The sequence below is a fragment of the Panthera uncia genome, chromosome F2 (genome assembly GCF_023721935.1).
Source record: "Panthera uncia isolate 11264 chromosome F2, Puncia_PCG_1.0, whole genome shotgun sequence".
NCBI classification, from domain to species: Eukaryota; Metazoa; Chordata; class Mammalia; order Carnivora; family Felidae; genus Panthera; species Panthera uncia.
Window position 1 is genome coordinate 34,926,314 of NC_064812.1, and position 16,443 is coordinate 34,942,756.

Genomic DNA, 16,443 nt, shown 5'->3' on the forward strand with positions numbered 1-16,443 from the left:
TACATATATATATGTGTGTGTGTGTATATATATATACATATATATATGTGTGTGTGTGTATATGTGTATATATATATATATATATATATATATATATGCCAGCTTACTTCCAACAAGAATCTAAGGTGACTTATAAGGGAAAAAAGATGCAGCTATAGTCACGAAACACTGTTACCAAGAGAATGCACGGATAAGAGGGAATAACAGACGTGGGAGGGAGAAGGAGGAGTAATTACACAGAAATCCATGCTGAGTAAATCTGCTGAAACTGAACATAAAAACTTTGCTTTGTGCCCCATAATGCTTTCAGTTTAAAGCACGCACATATCCTTTATTTTTAAGCAAGTTGTTGGAGAAGAGTGTGGTGAGAGTTGTGTCGTGGGTGGTGAAGAAACAAACTGACGGAGCAAGTCAGTGATGTTAATTTGCAGTCCCTTCCCTTACTGTCGTGGACCTGTTTTCATATGGCCTAAGAAATAAAGAAAATATATTCACATTGGTCTTTTGAATTGCAGAGTTGCATGTGATTCTCCGTTTGTTTGAATGGTGTTGAGAGCAAATAGGCCACGACATTTGGTTCCTTACTTAAGCTATTTGGAGCAGCCTCACTGTTGGAACCAGTTGACCAAACTTGTTGATCATACTGCTTCACCTTCAGGGTTCTAGAAGGGCAAGTTCAGTGGGGAGAGGTCTTTGTTGTTGTTGTGTTATTGACACTTGGATGTTGCAGGTAGTAAGTACCTGTTAAGAATTAGCTAAATGTGTCCCAAACATAATTTAAAAGGAGAAGTTGTCATAGAAAGGAAACGAAGGCAGGCATAAGGAGACTAGGGAAAGTGGATAGGCAAAGAGAAATGAAGTGTGAATAACTAAAGTTGATCAAATTGCACGTTGTAACCCTTTGTTACGTTCCATCCACTTCAGCCATAATATGTGATAATGTTGCTGTTGGTGCTGGTACATCCTGGGAGAGGTAGTGTTGGCTGATGGAACATTTTTTTAAAAAGATGAAAACCAAGTTTTATGGGAGAAATATAGGAATAGAAAGGCCAACGTTTTCAAAATAGAAGTCACTAAATATAGATGTGGTCAGCAGGAATTTACACTGCTGCTGGACTACATGCCTTTTTTTTTTTTTTCTTTTCAGTTTTGGCCCCTACATAATTTCTATCATTTTTGGCAGATTTCCATCTCCTTTTGGGGAGACATTTCTAGTTTGATTGATGGCCTCAGTTCAGTTATTTCTTGTTATTCAGACAGTTGCAAACTTATTGAGCAGCTTCAACTTTTAGTGACTTGATTTTTGTTAAAAAAAAAAAAAAATAGGGCTACAAAGTACTGATCTTTCAGGAAACATGCACATCTACTTTTTCCAGTTGAGTTGAAGTAGGCCCTAACTTGCTCAGAGGCAGCCATTGTTATTTCATAAATACAATAAAAACAATGTTTTCTATGACGTTATAAAATGAGTGAGCTAAAATACTGTTCTTTTCTGTTGTGTTTGATTGTTTCGTATTTCTTCACATAACAAATCTAAATCGGGCAAGAAGCGATAGGTGATTATTCCATCATCTTCCTTTGGTTGGACACACACATTTTCCACATTTGTCCGTAATGGATTTTCAGTGCCTTTGGCATTCAGTTAGTTCATTCAGGACTTACCCTGGGGAACGTTGGTCTGTCTTGGAGGATATAGGTAAAGTCACTTCTGAGAGGCTTTGTGCGCCATGTTCTTGCTATAGGGATGATTTGTTCAGGATTGTATTGCTCTGGCAAGGCATTTTACTTGGAGAAGTTAAAATTCACCTATTCATTCAGTTATAAGAGTGTTCTTACTGTGTACCATGTGCCAAGCTGGCCTTTGGGAATGTAGAGGTGAGTATGATATGGCCCCTCTCAGTGGGGAAGACATACATTCACATACAGTATAATGTGTTCACAGTGTGTGATCAGTGGTAGACTTGAAGGTGTGAATACAGTGCTTAGAGTTTCACAGTGGAGAATGACTAATGCCACCTGAGACATTTGGTAGAGACTTCACACAGGAGATGATATCTGAGCAGCATTTTTAAGGTTAAGGAGGCAGTGACTAAGATGCAGAGGCATTCCAAGCATATCAAGCATGGGCCTAGAGTCAGGAAAGGGCACGGTGTGGTTATGGAACAATGAGAAAGCCAGTGTGGGTAGGGAGTAGGGAAGAGCAAGGTGGAGCAAGACTGTGAGTGCCCCCCGGCAACTTGCCACGGGGTTAAGACGGTCTGCAGTCACTAGGAACAGAGTTCTTAGAGAAGTGACATGATGGGATCCATGGGGTTCTGTTTGTTTTTTTATGAGGTGAAGGCTCTTGGCATTGTAGGAGAAAGATAGGAATAGGAAAAATCTGGAGTCTGTTCAGAGACTGATAGAATTGTCATGGAAGGGAATTATGAGCATCTCAACTAAAGTAATGGCAGTGGAGATAGAGGAAGGGAAGAATCTAAGGAGTTTGAGGCAAAGGCAGTACTGGTTGACTAGTCACTACATTGTTAAGAGAGAAGAAGAGGAGGTGATGGGAGGGCCCAGGTTTTCATGTCTCTCCTGTTACAGGGTGGGTGGTGGATGTCATTCATGGGGAGAGCAACTGCAAAGGATATGCAGCTTTGGAGGAGATGATGAATTTATTTTGTAGATGTTAGGGTGCTTTACGACATCCAGTAGACAACTCTTGCAACAGGTTAGTTTGGAGGTAGGAGATGTACATGTTTAATAAGCATGATGCCCCAGTGGCTGCTGTCAGGCTGAGGGTGGAGCATATTTGAATAAAGGAACAGGGTGGATGGAATCTGGGGCAGGGAGTGGATGGTGGTATGAGGGAGATGAAGAAAATAGCCATGAAAAAAGAAGGAAGACCAATAGGGAATAGTGACCTATGAATAGGGACAGGAGAAATTCCAGAACAGATGAACAGGGTCAAATGGTTTGAAGAGTTTAAAGAGAAGATGGGCTAATTAAATGCATGGGGCATTGATATGACTGTTCGAGGTGTAGTTGTACCTCTGAGTGAAAGCTGGTAAGGTGAAACATGCCAAGCAATTCACTTTACCATGAGTAGGATTGAAGGAAGGATTAGTTTGGTTGATTGTTGGGGTTATGAGAGCGTGTTACATCCTGTGTGTGGGGGTTACCCTTAAATAAGAGAGAAGGACAGTTCTTTCTCTGAGATGAAGGTGGGGAGGAGAGGAGAATGGTGTTTTTTTTGTTAAATCTAGAAGTAGGAATATTCAGCAAGCTTGTGCTTTTCTGGGTAAGTAGAAGGTGAAGTTGGGGGCAGAGTAATCATAGTTGAATTTGAGCACTAATTTGTGCTGGGCTGTGTGCTGTCTATATATGTTACTGTCTTTTGGCTTTTATTCTCCCCCCATATATATTATTAAACCCACGTTAGAGGTAAAGAAAGGGGGTTCAGAGAAGTTATAAAACTTACCCAGAGTCACATACTTGATAGGTGTTGGATCCAGGTTTGGGGCTCACTTGGCTTGATTCCATCATCCTTTAACTGAAGGGAGGAGAAGGAAATGTGAGGTAGAGATGTTAGGATTTGATGCAGCCACCTTGGAGAGAGTAGACACAGGTTTTCAGATACGCTTGGCGAAGGATAAGAGAGGAATTGGTAACTTGCAGAGTTTCGAATTTGGTTTCTCCTATCCCTCTCTGGAAGTGACTTGACAATAGGGGTGATTGGTATTGGTAAAATAGAAGATTAAAATTTGGGTTCTTTCGGTACACCTCTGCAGCATAACCTGTTGTTACATTATAAATCGTGGCAGACTTTACAGGCTTTAGCTGACCAGTGTAACCCATCTGACCAAATAAGATTGGAATTTGACAGAAAAGCAAAATGACACCATTAGTTTAGCATACTCCAGAGCCAGAATTCCAAAGAGAAGCAGTGCTTAGACCAGTAGCAAAAGTACAACCAAAAATCTCTTAATGGCAAGTTTTGCCATGTGATTTCTGGGTAGCTTCATGACCCTGATCATATTAACATTATGTTAAAAATAATACTGATACTGGGGCACCTGAGTGGCTTAGTCTGTTGATGGTCTGACTCTTGGGTTCAGCTCAGGTCATGATCTCATGGTTCGCGGGTTTGAGCCTGTGTCAGGCTCTGCTCTAAGAGTGTGGAGCCTGCTTGAGATTCTCTCATTCACTCACTCGCTCACTCTCTCTTTTTCTCTCTCTGCCCCTCCCCTGCTCTTGCTCTCTCGCTCTCAAAATAAATAAACATAAAAAAATTATTGATACTGTTCATTTACATTTATTGTCAAAGATTTTTAGAATTTAATTGCATTTAACACCTGGCATGTGCATCACCTTAAAACTAAATGAACTCTCACCTTAAAAAAAACAACGTAGACGTTTGTTTCAGCAGCTTGGAAAAGTCTAGAGAGAAGGAGTCTTCTGTCTTGACAATTGATTTTTCCAGCTTCGGCTTATTGTTTTCTTCATTTATTTAGCACATTTATATCACCTACCATGTGCACTGTTCTAAAAAATGGGGATACGGTGGTGAACAAGACAAAGCTTATATCCAAGTGAATAGACCGTAAATGAGTAATACAGTATTGTGAATATACTATTACTATCATAATGTAGTGTAGTTGTGAAATGCTATCATCTACAAAGAAAGCAGAGTAAGGAGGTGGTTTTGTAGGTAGTGTGGTCAGAGGTTTCATTTGAGCAGACTTGATTAAGGCTAGGGCTTGAGTCACTGAGAAACAAGGCAAGAGAATACCAAGGACATGACAGGATCCTGCGGACATGGTCTAGGAGCTGGAAGAAGGCCTGTGTGACTGAAGGACAGTGATTTCACAGAGGAAGCCAGGGCTGCATTACGAAGGGCCTTACAGGCTGTGCTGAAGACTTTGCACAGCTGTGGTTTATATGTTTACTGAATTAATCCCGATTTAATGAAGTGATTAAAGTGATTAGGTTTGGCCAGTTGTACTTACACTACTGTATTATTTTTTACTTTATAGGATGGAACAAAGTTCATCTGTATTGGGGCTCTATATTCTGAGCTTCTGGCTGTCAGCAGTAAAGGAGAACTTTATCAGTGGAAGTGGAGTGAATCTGAGCCTTACAGAAATGCACAGGTATTTTATATTAAGCTTTCATCGAATGGTTCTATATATCAACATACAAAATAGTGATCATTTTTCTTGTGCTTTCTAAGAATCCTTCACTGCATCATCCACGAGCAACATTTCTGGGGCTAACCAATGAAAAGATAGTCCTGCTGTCTGCAAATAGCATAAGAGCAACTGTAGCTACAGAAAATAACAAGGTAGGAAATACTTTGCATTCGTTGAGGAACATTTCATGCTTCAGTTCTTGGTTTTCTTCCTCTCCCTCTGCCCCTTTTCCATCTTCTAATTTTCTGTCTTTCTAAATCCACAACTTCAAAGCATCTCAAGCCTAAAGAGAGTAATCCAGTATATAATCTTTTTGTTGCTGGTTTATCCCTATATTATAATCCAACTTTAGAGGTGGCTTTTTCCCTTAAGGGAAGGACAAAATATTTGAGATAAGTGCTAACAAAAGCTGTCCGAGATGGATTGGGGAAGTATGTGGGTATTTTGCCTTGGATTCTCTTTGGCTTTAGAGTCACCAAATTTTTTTTTTTTTTTTAGTTTATGTATTTATTTTGAGAGAGAGCGAGCATAGGGGAGCGGCAGAGAGAGAGGGAGAACTCAAGCAGGCCCTGTGCTGTCAGTGCATGAAACTGTGAGATCATGAAACTCATGAAACTGAGATCATGACCTGAGCCCAAATCAGGAGTTGGACGCTTAATTTATTGAGCCACCCAGATGCCCCTAGAGTCACTAAATACTTTTTAAAATTGTTGTAGCAAATGTTTACTTTTGATTAATTTCTTTGAGATGGCTTTAGACGATCATTTCAATAGCTGCTACTTCAATTTATTTGTGTAAGGAAAGTATTTTAGATTCTTAATTAAGAGCCTTTTCTGAATTACTTATTTTTCTGGCATTTAGCTCAAAACATTTTAGAATTGCAGTCCGTAGAGTATGTACGTTGTTTCCTAGTTTTGACCACAGTCCTTTCTTATTTATTTAAGCCTCTAACATTTTACTCTTTAGGTTGCTACATGGGTAGATGAAACTTTAAGTTCTGTGGCTTCTAAATTAGAGCACACTGCACAGACTTACTCAGAACTTCAAGGTGAACGGATTGTTTCTTTACATTGCTGTGCCCTTTACACCTGTGCCCAACTAGAGAACAATTTATATTGGTGGTGAGTAACACAGGGAGGGGGAATTCCTTATCAGTGAATGCTTTTATGTGCATAGATAGGTGCTTTGAGAAGTGGAATACCAACATGAGAAGGTTGGTCAAAAGATAATGCTTTGTAGAGAGGGAAATTTCACCTTGGAACAAAGTAACATTAAAAAAACTTATAAAAGTAACACATACTTTAGTGACTAATTATGGAATTTTACAAAAGTATAAAGTGGAAACAAAAATTACCTATCATCCTGCAACCTGAAGGTAACTACTGTTAGCATTTGGAAGTATTTTAAATCTTTCTTTCCTATACATAAATATGTACTTTGCTTTTACATAATTGGGAACCTAGGCTATCGGGTATTTTTTATGCTTTTTCATTTAACAGTATTACTTAAAATATAATTAAATATAAAATATAATTACAGTATTTCATTGGGATGTATATTTTGTGTCTTCCTTTATCCCTTTACTATTAGGGACTTTAAAATGTATTTTTTCTGTTGTGTTTTAAGGAGTTTAGTAAATCTACATTGGCAGAAATAATATGTAGGGGAATCTACTAATGAAATAAAATTATTTGGAAGAAAATTTCAGGTGATCAATTTTCTATAAAATTTTAATCCCTAAAGGTTTAATAAAAACAGGACCAGTTATGTATTAAAGCTATGCGCGAGTTATGATTAAGAATAAGTTGTAAATACAACAAGCAAAAATATTATATGTAATTTCAGATTAATAGGCTTCTTTGCTGCTTGCTTGACCAATTTATACCTTTTCTTTTCAGGGGTGTAGTCCCTTTTAGTCAAAGGAAAAAGATGTTAGAGAAGGCTAGAGCCAAAAATAAAAAGCCCAAATCTAGTGCTGGTATTTCTTCAATGCCGAACATCACTGTGGGTACCCAGGTAAGTGATTAGGGGACGTTGTTACTCTTCAAAATCACTTTCTTCCTCTTTAATTAATTCCCTTCTAAGCAGTTTTATAAATGAATGTTATTTGAAGGACCAGGTTCCAATAGCATGTATATGCTTTTTTATTCAATAGTTGAGTGACATGGAGATTCTGCCCCAGTGTCACAGTAGGTTTCCTTATGGGGCAGGGTTTCCAGATTTGCCTAATTTTAAGAATCATTTGGTACTTGAATGCAAGAGTGTGGAGCTCCTGGGATGTTCCTTCAGTTTGTCTGGTGGTAAGGCCTCGGGTTGATTATGTTAATAAGCATCCCAGGTGATAAACAGCCAGGCAGTTTTGAAAGATCCTGCTGTTGGGGATGTTGTCAGCAAAGGGCAGGAGGCTTCCTCAGATCTGTTTCCACCAGAGATGGATTCCACTCTGAGATGATTTTAGGCTTCTATGTTATAGAAGGTGATTTTTCTAATACCTCAGTGGATCAAATTGTGGTTGGTTCAAGGACTTCTGGCTCCTCCATTCTTTCAGGGAGTCTGCAGAGCCCTTTCTTTTCTTTCCATTTACATATCTGTGAAGCTGAATTGTCTGCATACACTTTAGTCTAAGTAACTGTCACAACAGATTGAATGTGGAAGCAGATGTGGGAATCGAACTGTCTTCCATTAAATCAAACATTAAGAGATTTGCAAAAATGTAAACAGTGCCATTTTTCTTGCTATTTTTTTTGAAAACCAGTTTTTTATAAAATTGTTTATATTAACATGACATTTATTACTGTGAAGTATTTAAAAATTTCTCAATTTTAATTACTAATACATTAAATACCAGCTAGATAGGACCCAAATAAACAAAATATTTTTGGGTCCTCAGTAATATTTAACAGGGAAAAAGGGCTCTGATACCAGAATAGTTTGAGAACTGTTGTTGTTCTTTTCATTCATTATCTTGAGGATAGTTTATCTTGAGGATAAAAATTGGTGTATATTCTTGCAAGCACTACAATGACTATTTTGTAAGATCTAGGAAATACAAGATATAAGTTATCCCACCTTGTAGTGATAAGGAAAAGAAAAATTCAGAGTGCAAGATGACACATCGTGTAATAAAAACTACCATTTGTCTAAGTGCAAGGGATTATAAAGTGCTTAAAGAGTTACTACTTCAGTTGTTACTTTTCAACAAAACCCAGCTTATACATACCCGTTTTGTGTTTGTGCCTCTTTGTTGTTGTTGTTGTTGTTTTGTTGTTGTTGTTGTTGTTCTTGTCGTCGTCGTTGTTGTTTGGTCCTAGTCATGGTTGTCTTATTCTGACTTATTTCTTGCTTGGCCTCCCAATTGGGAAGTGTTTAGTGATTACCCATTATTTTGAATATTCTTCTTCAGCCTTCATTATTTATTTCAGTTGTTTTGGACAGGAGCTTCAAAGAGCTCCCCTTTTCCTGGTTAGTCCAATTACTGATTTCTGTTGTTCTTAAAGTTCCTTGTTCACTGGAGTCACTCAATAGCAAGATATCCTCGCATTTGCCTTATTAGCATGGAGGATGATGTTGCTACAGAGAGAGAGAGCAGAAAAAAATACTTAAAAGGTGCACTGAAGAAAATTTTTAAACAAAATAGCTTGGAACTAAATTGCTAAGAGATAGGTATATTAAAATATTTTGGTATAGAACTAAGATTTTATTTTAAAGCTGTGGAAAACTAGAGATTTAAGATAGTCATAGCCACAGAATAAGGAAAGCCTTCGTGTGTTAACTGTTGATTACTTAGAATTATCAGCTACACCTACACTCTGAGATCATAATGTTGAGAATGATGTATTTAGCAGTTATCCATTGACACGTCTCGTTATATGCTGGACCCCAAATACACACCACCTTGTCTTTAAGGTGATTTATTTTTTATAAGAAGGCACTAATAAATAACCTCCTATCTTCTAATCTTACCACATTTCTCTTTAAAATACAGCCTTCTTTCTTATTGATCCTCTTTCAGACTGTAAGCTTTCACCAGTCTTCTCTGAAAATTTGTGGGTGAAACTTCCCTTTAAGTCACAGCTCAGCAGGACATACCTTTTTCCAGAAGTCAGCTCTTCATGAACTGTACATTCTAAGCCACAGATCTATATTTAGTGACACATAACTATCTGATGGAACTGCAACTCTGCTCCAGGATTTCCAGTTGTGATACTACTCAAATGTATCAGTGTCTTCTGTGTCACTTACAGTTAATTATAAACCACCACATGATCTTCATATGTGCCACTGTCAAGGACAACATGATACTTCATTACTGGGTGACTGAACAGAATGTCCATGAGATTGAGCTGTTGGAGAACTCAAAAGAGATGTCCAGAAATAATCTTTCTCTCTCATTTGGAGCTATTCTTGGTGTGTTTGACGGTGCCACCTTGCAGGTTATTGCTTTCAGAGTATATGACCTGAGGGAGCTCCTCGGCAGTGAGAAGTTGCAGGTTATTTACTCCTGCACTCAATTAACTTCTAACATTGACTCAACACACTCTTTTTTAATGTAAGAGAAAACTTCTGTTATCCAGTGAAGCTTTTGGTTTGTAGAAAACAAGTCTTCTGGGGGAAAGAAACCCCCATAGAGATGAAGTTTATAGAGCCTGTATAATACATAGCATCGTGAATTAGGAAAGTCATTTCAGATGTTAAGAAACTGACAGAATGTGTAATTGTTATTTTTTTAATGACAATCTTTAAAAAAAGTTCTTTGCTATTTCTATTCTGTTTCTTTATAGCAGAATGGTCAGGATATTTGTTGCATGAAATTTGTTAGGTTGTATGAATTTTTTTTTTTAATGTTTATTTTGAGAGAGAGCATGTGCATGTGAGCCAGGGAGGGGCAGAGAGAGAGAGAGAGAGGGAGAGAGAGAATCCCAAGCAGGGATTCGATTCTGCAGGCTCTGCACTGTTAGCGCAGAACTCACATCGATCTCACGAGCTGTGAGATCATGATCTGAGTTGAAGTCAGGAGTCAGTCACTTAACTGACTGAGCCACCTAGGCAGCCCTTTTGCATGAAATTTTAAAGTTTTTTTTTTCTTAACAAATGTGCTAAAATAATTACTGCTCCTTAATTTTGGGAACAAATTCTTGGTAGAGATAATGCTTTTAAGACAATGCTTTAAGAGCCTTATTTGATTGTGTAAGATTGTTTTTGGAAAAACCTAGGAAATAATACTTTTATGTGTTGTATTTTTATGCATTTGGAACAACTCTTCTAGTTTTGAAAATGTCATCTTGATGATTTTTCTTTTGTTTGCTAGGTGTGCTTAAGGAATAATCCTCTTTATCATGCTGGAGCAGTTGCATTTTCAATTAGTGCTGGGATTCCTAAAGTTGGTGTCTTAATGGAGTCAGTTTGGAATATGAATGATAGCTGTAGATTTCAACTAAGATCTCCAGAGAGCTTGAAAAGCATGGACAAAGCTAGCAAAACTACTGAAGCTAAGTAAGTACTGTACTGTAATGAATCGTGATTTTACACCAGTTTCTAGTTTGCTATGTATACGAGAGGGGTAGTCAAGGCAGACTTAGAGGTGTGCAGTGACCTAGAAAATTGCTACCGTGGTGAGGTCTTGTGAAGATGCCCAGAAGTTTTGCAAGGAATTGGTAAAATTTACTATTTGCCACTTGGTTAATATTTGTGTATTATAGTTGTTCTTGATGTTCAGCAGCTAGAATGACCATATATAGCGTTCTCTTTTGATATCTTTGTTTTGTCATTAGAGTGTGTCCTTTGCCATTACTGTGTGGAAGAAGAATATGTTTAGCCTTATCTCTATCAGGCCATCTTTGCCCTCCTCTCTCCCTGTGTAATTATCTTAATTTCTACCCAATGTCTTAACTGTGTCTTGATCCTTGAAAGGATTTTATAAGTTAACATTCTGGAGAGGGAAGTTCTATAAAGGATTTGCAGACTTTCGGGGTGGAGGGGTATGTGAACAGAGTTACCACTGAATTGTGTGGAGCCCGCATACAGAGGCTGGCTTATTGTTTGGGAGTCAAGTATATAGTTACTTAACACCTGTACTTTTAGAAGCATCTATAAGTATTTGTGTGTGGTGTAATTTGGTTGTTTGGTACATGAACTTCAAACCTTTAATAAAGTTTATAAGTAACTTTTTTTTCTTAATCTTATAAAAATATGTAACCATTATAGAAACATAGATGAGTAATAGCATCACATTCCAGAAACAACATTTTAATATTTTGGTGTCTTTTTTTTTTTTTTTTTTTAATTTAACAGGCATTAAAAAGAAATGGGAATTGTACTATACATTTAGGTTTTTACAATGCTGAAATTTGTTTGCTCAAATGAGTGTAATGATTGTAAATTTACTACCTTTTTTGCTATTTCTCTTAATGTTAAAAATGCAAGTTGTAATTAAGAAAACACAGGGATTACTGTCAGAGAAAGACAAATATCGTATGATTTCACTCATAAGTGGAATTTAAGAAACCCAACAGGTGAACATAGGGAAAGGGAAGGAAAAATAAGATAAAAACATAGGGAGGCAAACCATAAGAGACTTGTAAAGACAGAGAACAAACAGGGTTGCTGGAGGGGAGGTGGGTGGGGGAATGGGCTAAACGAGTGATGGGCATTAAGGAGGGTACCTGTTGGGATGAGCACTGGGTGTTACACTAATGAATGAATCACTGGGTTCTGTTCCTGAAACCAAGACTGTACTGTGTGTTAACTAACTTGAATTTAAAATAAGTTAATTAAAATTAAAAAAATGGATGACTACTAAATAAGTTAAACAAATACTCTTTAATAAAGCAACGCTACTGTAATTTATGCCAAATTAAGGCTTTTTTGCTTTGTTGTCGTGATCTCTCTCTCACTGTCCCTGTCTTGTTATACATAATAGATTTATAGACTTCCTCTGTAATTACATTGATTTTTATCCTAAAAATAAAAGTGACAAAACACATTTTCATTTTTTATGAAATTTTGTAAAGAGTGATTGAAATGTTTTTGATGTGCACAAATATAAATGAGTTTATATTTAACACATAGAATATGCTACTGGAATCGTGTAATTTATAAAGTTTTTCAGTATCTTCCTTGAAATTTGCCATCTATATGAATAAACTTAGTAAAAGAGCTTATTGAAATTTAGTGTTAAGAACATAGTCATTTTCATGTGAAAGACTCTTCTTTGCTAAGTGTTGAGATGCATTCACTTTAATGGCATGCTAGTGATGAGTCAGTATCAGCCTGTTTCCACCATCACAAGATTTGCAGAGCAGCCATGAGTGTTCACGTGTGCTTGTACTAAGCACTTCGCCAAGATGCTGGTGAAAATGATACTGGTTTACTGTGGACTGTTTCTAAACTCAGGTGAAATTCCTGGTGGGGATAATAGACGAGGGGGTTAAGATGATGGCCTTGATAACAATATTTATAACAGATTTCTTAGTAATAGGTGACTTTTCTGACTAAAAATTGACTTCTGCCTTTTAAGGACTAAGATAGATAGATAGATAGATAGATAGATAGATAGATAGATATGGACTAATATATATATATATGTGTGTGTGTGTGTGTGTATATATATATTTTTTTAACCATCTGTAGAATATTGTATAGTTGCTGACTGTAGTTATCTTCCTAGGTATAATGAAAGAATTCAGTGACAAAGGATAGTTTATTCTGTAATTTCTCAGTTAGGTTATAACAGGTGATGGTTCTTCATCAGATGGTTCAAGAATAAATTTTTGTAAACCATGCGAGTTGAGTTCCTTCTTTGAACTCTTAAGAAATTAATGATAGATCTAGTTGGTATTTTATTTATTTTCCTTTACCATTTCTCAGTTAAATTGCTATGTCCAAGTCAGGGTTTACTGAAGTGTGAAACTTGTTTGCTCAAGAGCTTGTAATAATTGAGTGTAGTTTTTGTTGTTATTCATAGATAAAGCTTATCTGAATCATTGTTCAAAGTTGTTGATAGCTTTATATGGTGTAGTTTTCTTTCCTTTCTTTTAAAAATATTACTAAGAATTTGAAGTATGCACCGTGTACCTTTTTCAGTACCTGGAGTCATAGAAATAGACCATTTTGTACAAGTTTTAATATTTCATTCCCTTATAAGAATAAACTTGATTCTAAAAAATAAACCACCTGACAAGTTCTAATATTTCATTTTCCTAATAATGAGAATCTTATTTCTAATCTCAGGCCTGAAAGTAAGCAGGAACCAGTGAAAACGGAAATGGGTCCCCCGCCATCTCCGGCCTCCACATGCAGTGACGCGTCCTCAATCGCCAGCAGCGCATCAATGCCATATAGTAAGTTTTATGTGTAGTGTACGTTGGTCAAAGTAAGGTCCCAGGCAGAGAGCTGGGTGCAGTCTGTTTATGATTTGAGGCAACTTCTACCATTTTCAGTGTTTTTTTTGTATAAATTTTGTTTCTAATAGTTAGATTTTATGTGTATGAGCAGTTTTATTTAAATGAAAAAATAGTATTTACAGTGTTGCCTATTCCTGTTGTTTTTTAGAGTTCTATTGAGTTTATAATTTGTAAAATGCATTGCAGTGATAGTGGGAAATAACTGCCACTAATTAGAATATTTTCCCACCTTTGTGGAGACTGTTTTTATTATAAATTGGTTATGGCTTGGTCCCAACTTGTGCTCAGAATTTGCAGAATTTATAAACCTAGACTCACTACTGCACATTGGATTTAAGGAGTTTTTTGAACGGTCCTCAAAATAAATTTATTTTATAGTGTATTTGCTTTGCCCTTGAGGAAGTTGAAACTTAATAATTACATGATAGTTTTAAAAACGGACCAACAGGTCTTTTTTTTTTTTTTTAACCTTCATCAGATAACTCTAATTTTAAGGGTTCAAAATAAGTTTTTTATTTCTAATTTGTGTGTTTGCAGCAGTGTTAATATCATTAGGCATTAACAGACGTGATTTTTGCTACTAAGTCATTTGAAGTGGAAATTGGTCATAAAACGTCAATTCGTAAAGTGGTAGTTCACAGAATTGTTACTTAGATATCTCAGTTATGTATCCCTTTACAAATGATCTTTTTTCATATATTTAGATGAAATCTATAAAGTCTCTTTCACATTTTCTTTTTGGTACTTACCATTTTGTTGTTGTCTAAGAACGACGACGGTCCACCCCTGCCCCGAAAGAGGAAGAAAAGGTGAACGAAGAGCAGTGGTCTCTTCGGGAAGTCGTTTTTGTGGAAGATGTTAAGAATGTTCCTGTTGGCAAGGTTTGTTCAAAACGTCTAAGAGTTAGTTACTACCAGAACTAGAACAGTATTGGTTATCCAAGAATTTATGGTTGGTGAGTGTTCATCAGCCCTTTCCTCAGAGCTGCTCCACTCCTCACCTTTAGTGAGCCCTTAGCCTGTTGCAGATAGCTTCTGTTCCCTAAAGATGAATAGATGATTATGAGGCCTCTTCTTGAGTATTTATGGTGATATATTGCCTTTTTTTTTTTAAAGTGTTATTTTGGAAGAATTTTAGGTTTGCAGAAAAATTGCAGAGATTATATTACTTTTTGATGCAGTCCATTTTTTGGAACTATCAGAGAGTTCTGAAGGAGAGAGAGATCCTCTTCCATAACACTTAACAACTTCCCTTGACATTTAAAAATCTTACTGTCTTCAAGTCACTTCCAGTTTCTTTTCCCTTCTTTCTGGAGAGGGTTTCTTGCTTTCTAAGAAACCCAAGTGGGTAGAGTCCATCAGCTAAAATGCAGTTTCACCTTTCTCTCCACACATACTGAAAAACAAAATGGAACTATATCTGCAAAGTAAAGGTTTTTCTGATTGCTCATTTGTTTCTGAATTGATGGTCCTTCATTTGTACTTTAGGGAAAGAGTAGATATGCTACGCCCTGCAGTTTACAAAGGCCTTTCTCATACATGATTCCATTTGATTCTCAAAATAGAACTGTAGCTTATGGGCAGGTGTTTCTTCTGAGAAGATCACACTGGCTCAAAATCAGAAGCAGTTAGTAGCATCGGTAGGACTCAAGTATTCTGGTTTCAAGTCCTGTGCTCATCTTTCTGTACATTGCTGACTCCCTACCCGTGCTGTTCAGAATGGTAGCCACTAGCTATATATGTGGCTAATTTATTAAAATTGAATAGCATAAAAAGTTAGCTCCTCAGTCACATCAGCTCCATTTCAGGTGCTTCATAGCCACTTATGCTAATATTAGTTACCATATTGGGCAGTGCAGATACGGGACATTATCATCGTCACAAAAGTTCTTTCACACAGCGGGGCTCTAAACTAGTAAAAAGCATAATAAGCTTTTTTGGGGGAGCATTTCATGGGTTATACTTAATTTTTATAGCTGATTGCTGAACATCCCAAAGACTGTAAGCGCTGGCTACGTGGGTCAGTTTTTCTTTAGAAAATAAGTCTCAGATACAAACATCAACAATAAAGCTTTGGTGAGTCTGTTTAGGTCCCCCCCCCCCCCCCCCCCCCAGTTCAGGTTAATTTTATAACTTGGTGATCATTAAAGAAATAGAAGAAATTAAATGCCTTCAGTATTAAATTAGTTCAGTGAACATAATTTGCATATTAATTTCATATAAGTTGGTGGTAATATTCAGCATATTTACTTGTACTTCCAGGTGCTAAAAGTGGATGGTGCCTATGTTGCTGTAAAATTTCCGGGAACATCCAATAACACAAACTGTCAGAGCAGCTCTGGATCAGATGCTGACCCTTCTTCTCTCCTGCAGGATTGTAGGTTACTTAGAATTGATGAACTGCAGGTAGGTGTAGAGGGATCACTCAGCAGGTAAATGTTGGCACTGACTACTTGAGTGTGTTATGGTTTCTGAGAGCAAAGTTCCATTTGTGTCATGCAGGTTGTCAAAACTGGCGGGACACCAAAAGTTCCTGACTGTTTCCAAAGGACTCCTAAAAAGCTTTGTATACCTGAAAAAACAGAAATATTGGCAGTGAATGTGGATTCCAAAGGTAAAGATTTTGTAACATTTTCACCTGGCATACTTTATATCCTATTAATATTTGTGTAGTAAATGGGTGTAGGCTAGGAGCTGCCTGGGTGGCTCAGTTGGTTAAGCGTCTGACTTTTGATTTCAGTGCAGTTCCTGATCTCAGAGCTCATGAGATAGAGCCCTGCATCGTGCTCTATGCTGACAATGTGGAGCCTGCTTGGGATTGATTCATTCTCTCTCTCTCTCTCTCTCTCTCTCTCTCTCTCTCTCTCT

The 16,443-nt window shown here is 37.1% G+C and overlaps 1 protein-coding gene and 1 long non-coding RNA gene across 8 annotated transcripts in view; one reads left to right on the plus strand and one right to left on the minus strand.

Annotated features, from left to right (window-relative positions):
* The window catches only part of UBR5 (ubiquitin protein ligase E3 component n-recognin 5), a 137,418-nt gene that overhangs the window by 62,745 nt on the left and 58,230 nt on the right, over nt 1-16,443 (plus strand). For all 7 annotated transcript variants that reach the window (XM_049633532.1, XM_049633534.1, XM_049633533.1 and 4 more), the window contains exons 10-18: nt 5,019-5,135; nt 5,216-5,326; nt 6,141-6,295; nt 7,073-7,190; nt 10,483-10,667; nt 13,404-13,513; nt 14,345-14,457; nt 15,838-15,981; nt 16,078-16,189. In XM_049633532.1, the coding sequence (XP_049489489.1) occupies nt 5,019-5,135; nt 5,216-5,326; nt 6,141-6,295; nt 7,073-7,190; nt 10,483-10,667; nt 13,404-13,513; nt 14,345-14,457; nt 15,838-15,981; nt 16,078-16,189 (1,165 nt within the window). The remainder of the gene's footprint in view (nt 1-5,018; nt 5,136-5,215; nt 5,327-6,140; nt 6,296-7,072; nt 7,191-10,482; nt 10,668-13,403; nt 13,514-14,344; nt 14,458-15,837; nt 15,982-16,077; nt 16,190-16,443) is intronic.
* LOC125924793 (uncharacterized) lies at nt 3,459-8,986 on the minus strand. Its single transcript, XR_007458579.1, has 3 exons — nt 8,395-8,986; nt 4,377-4,527; nt 3,459-3,535 (listed from the first exon to the last, which is right to left on the minus strand). It is a non-coding gene; the product is annotated as an uncharacterized LOC125924793 (long non-coding RNA).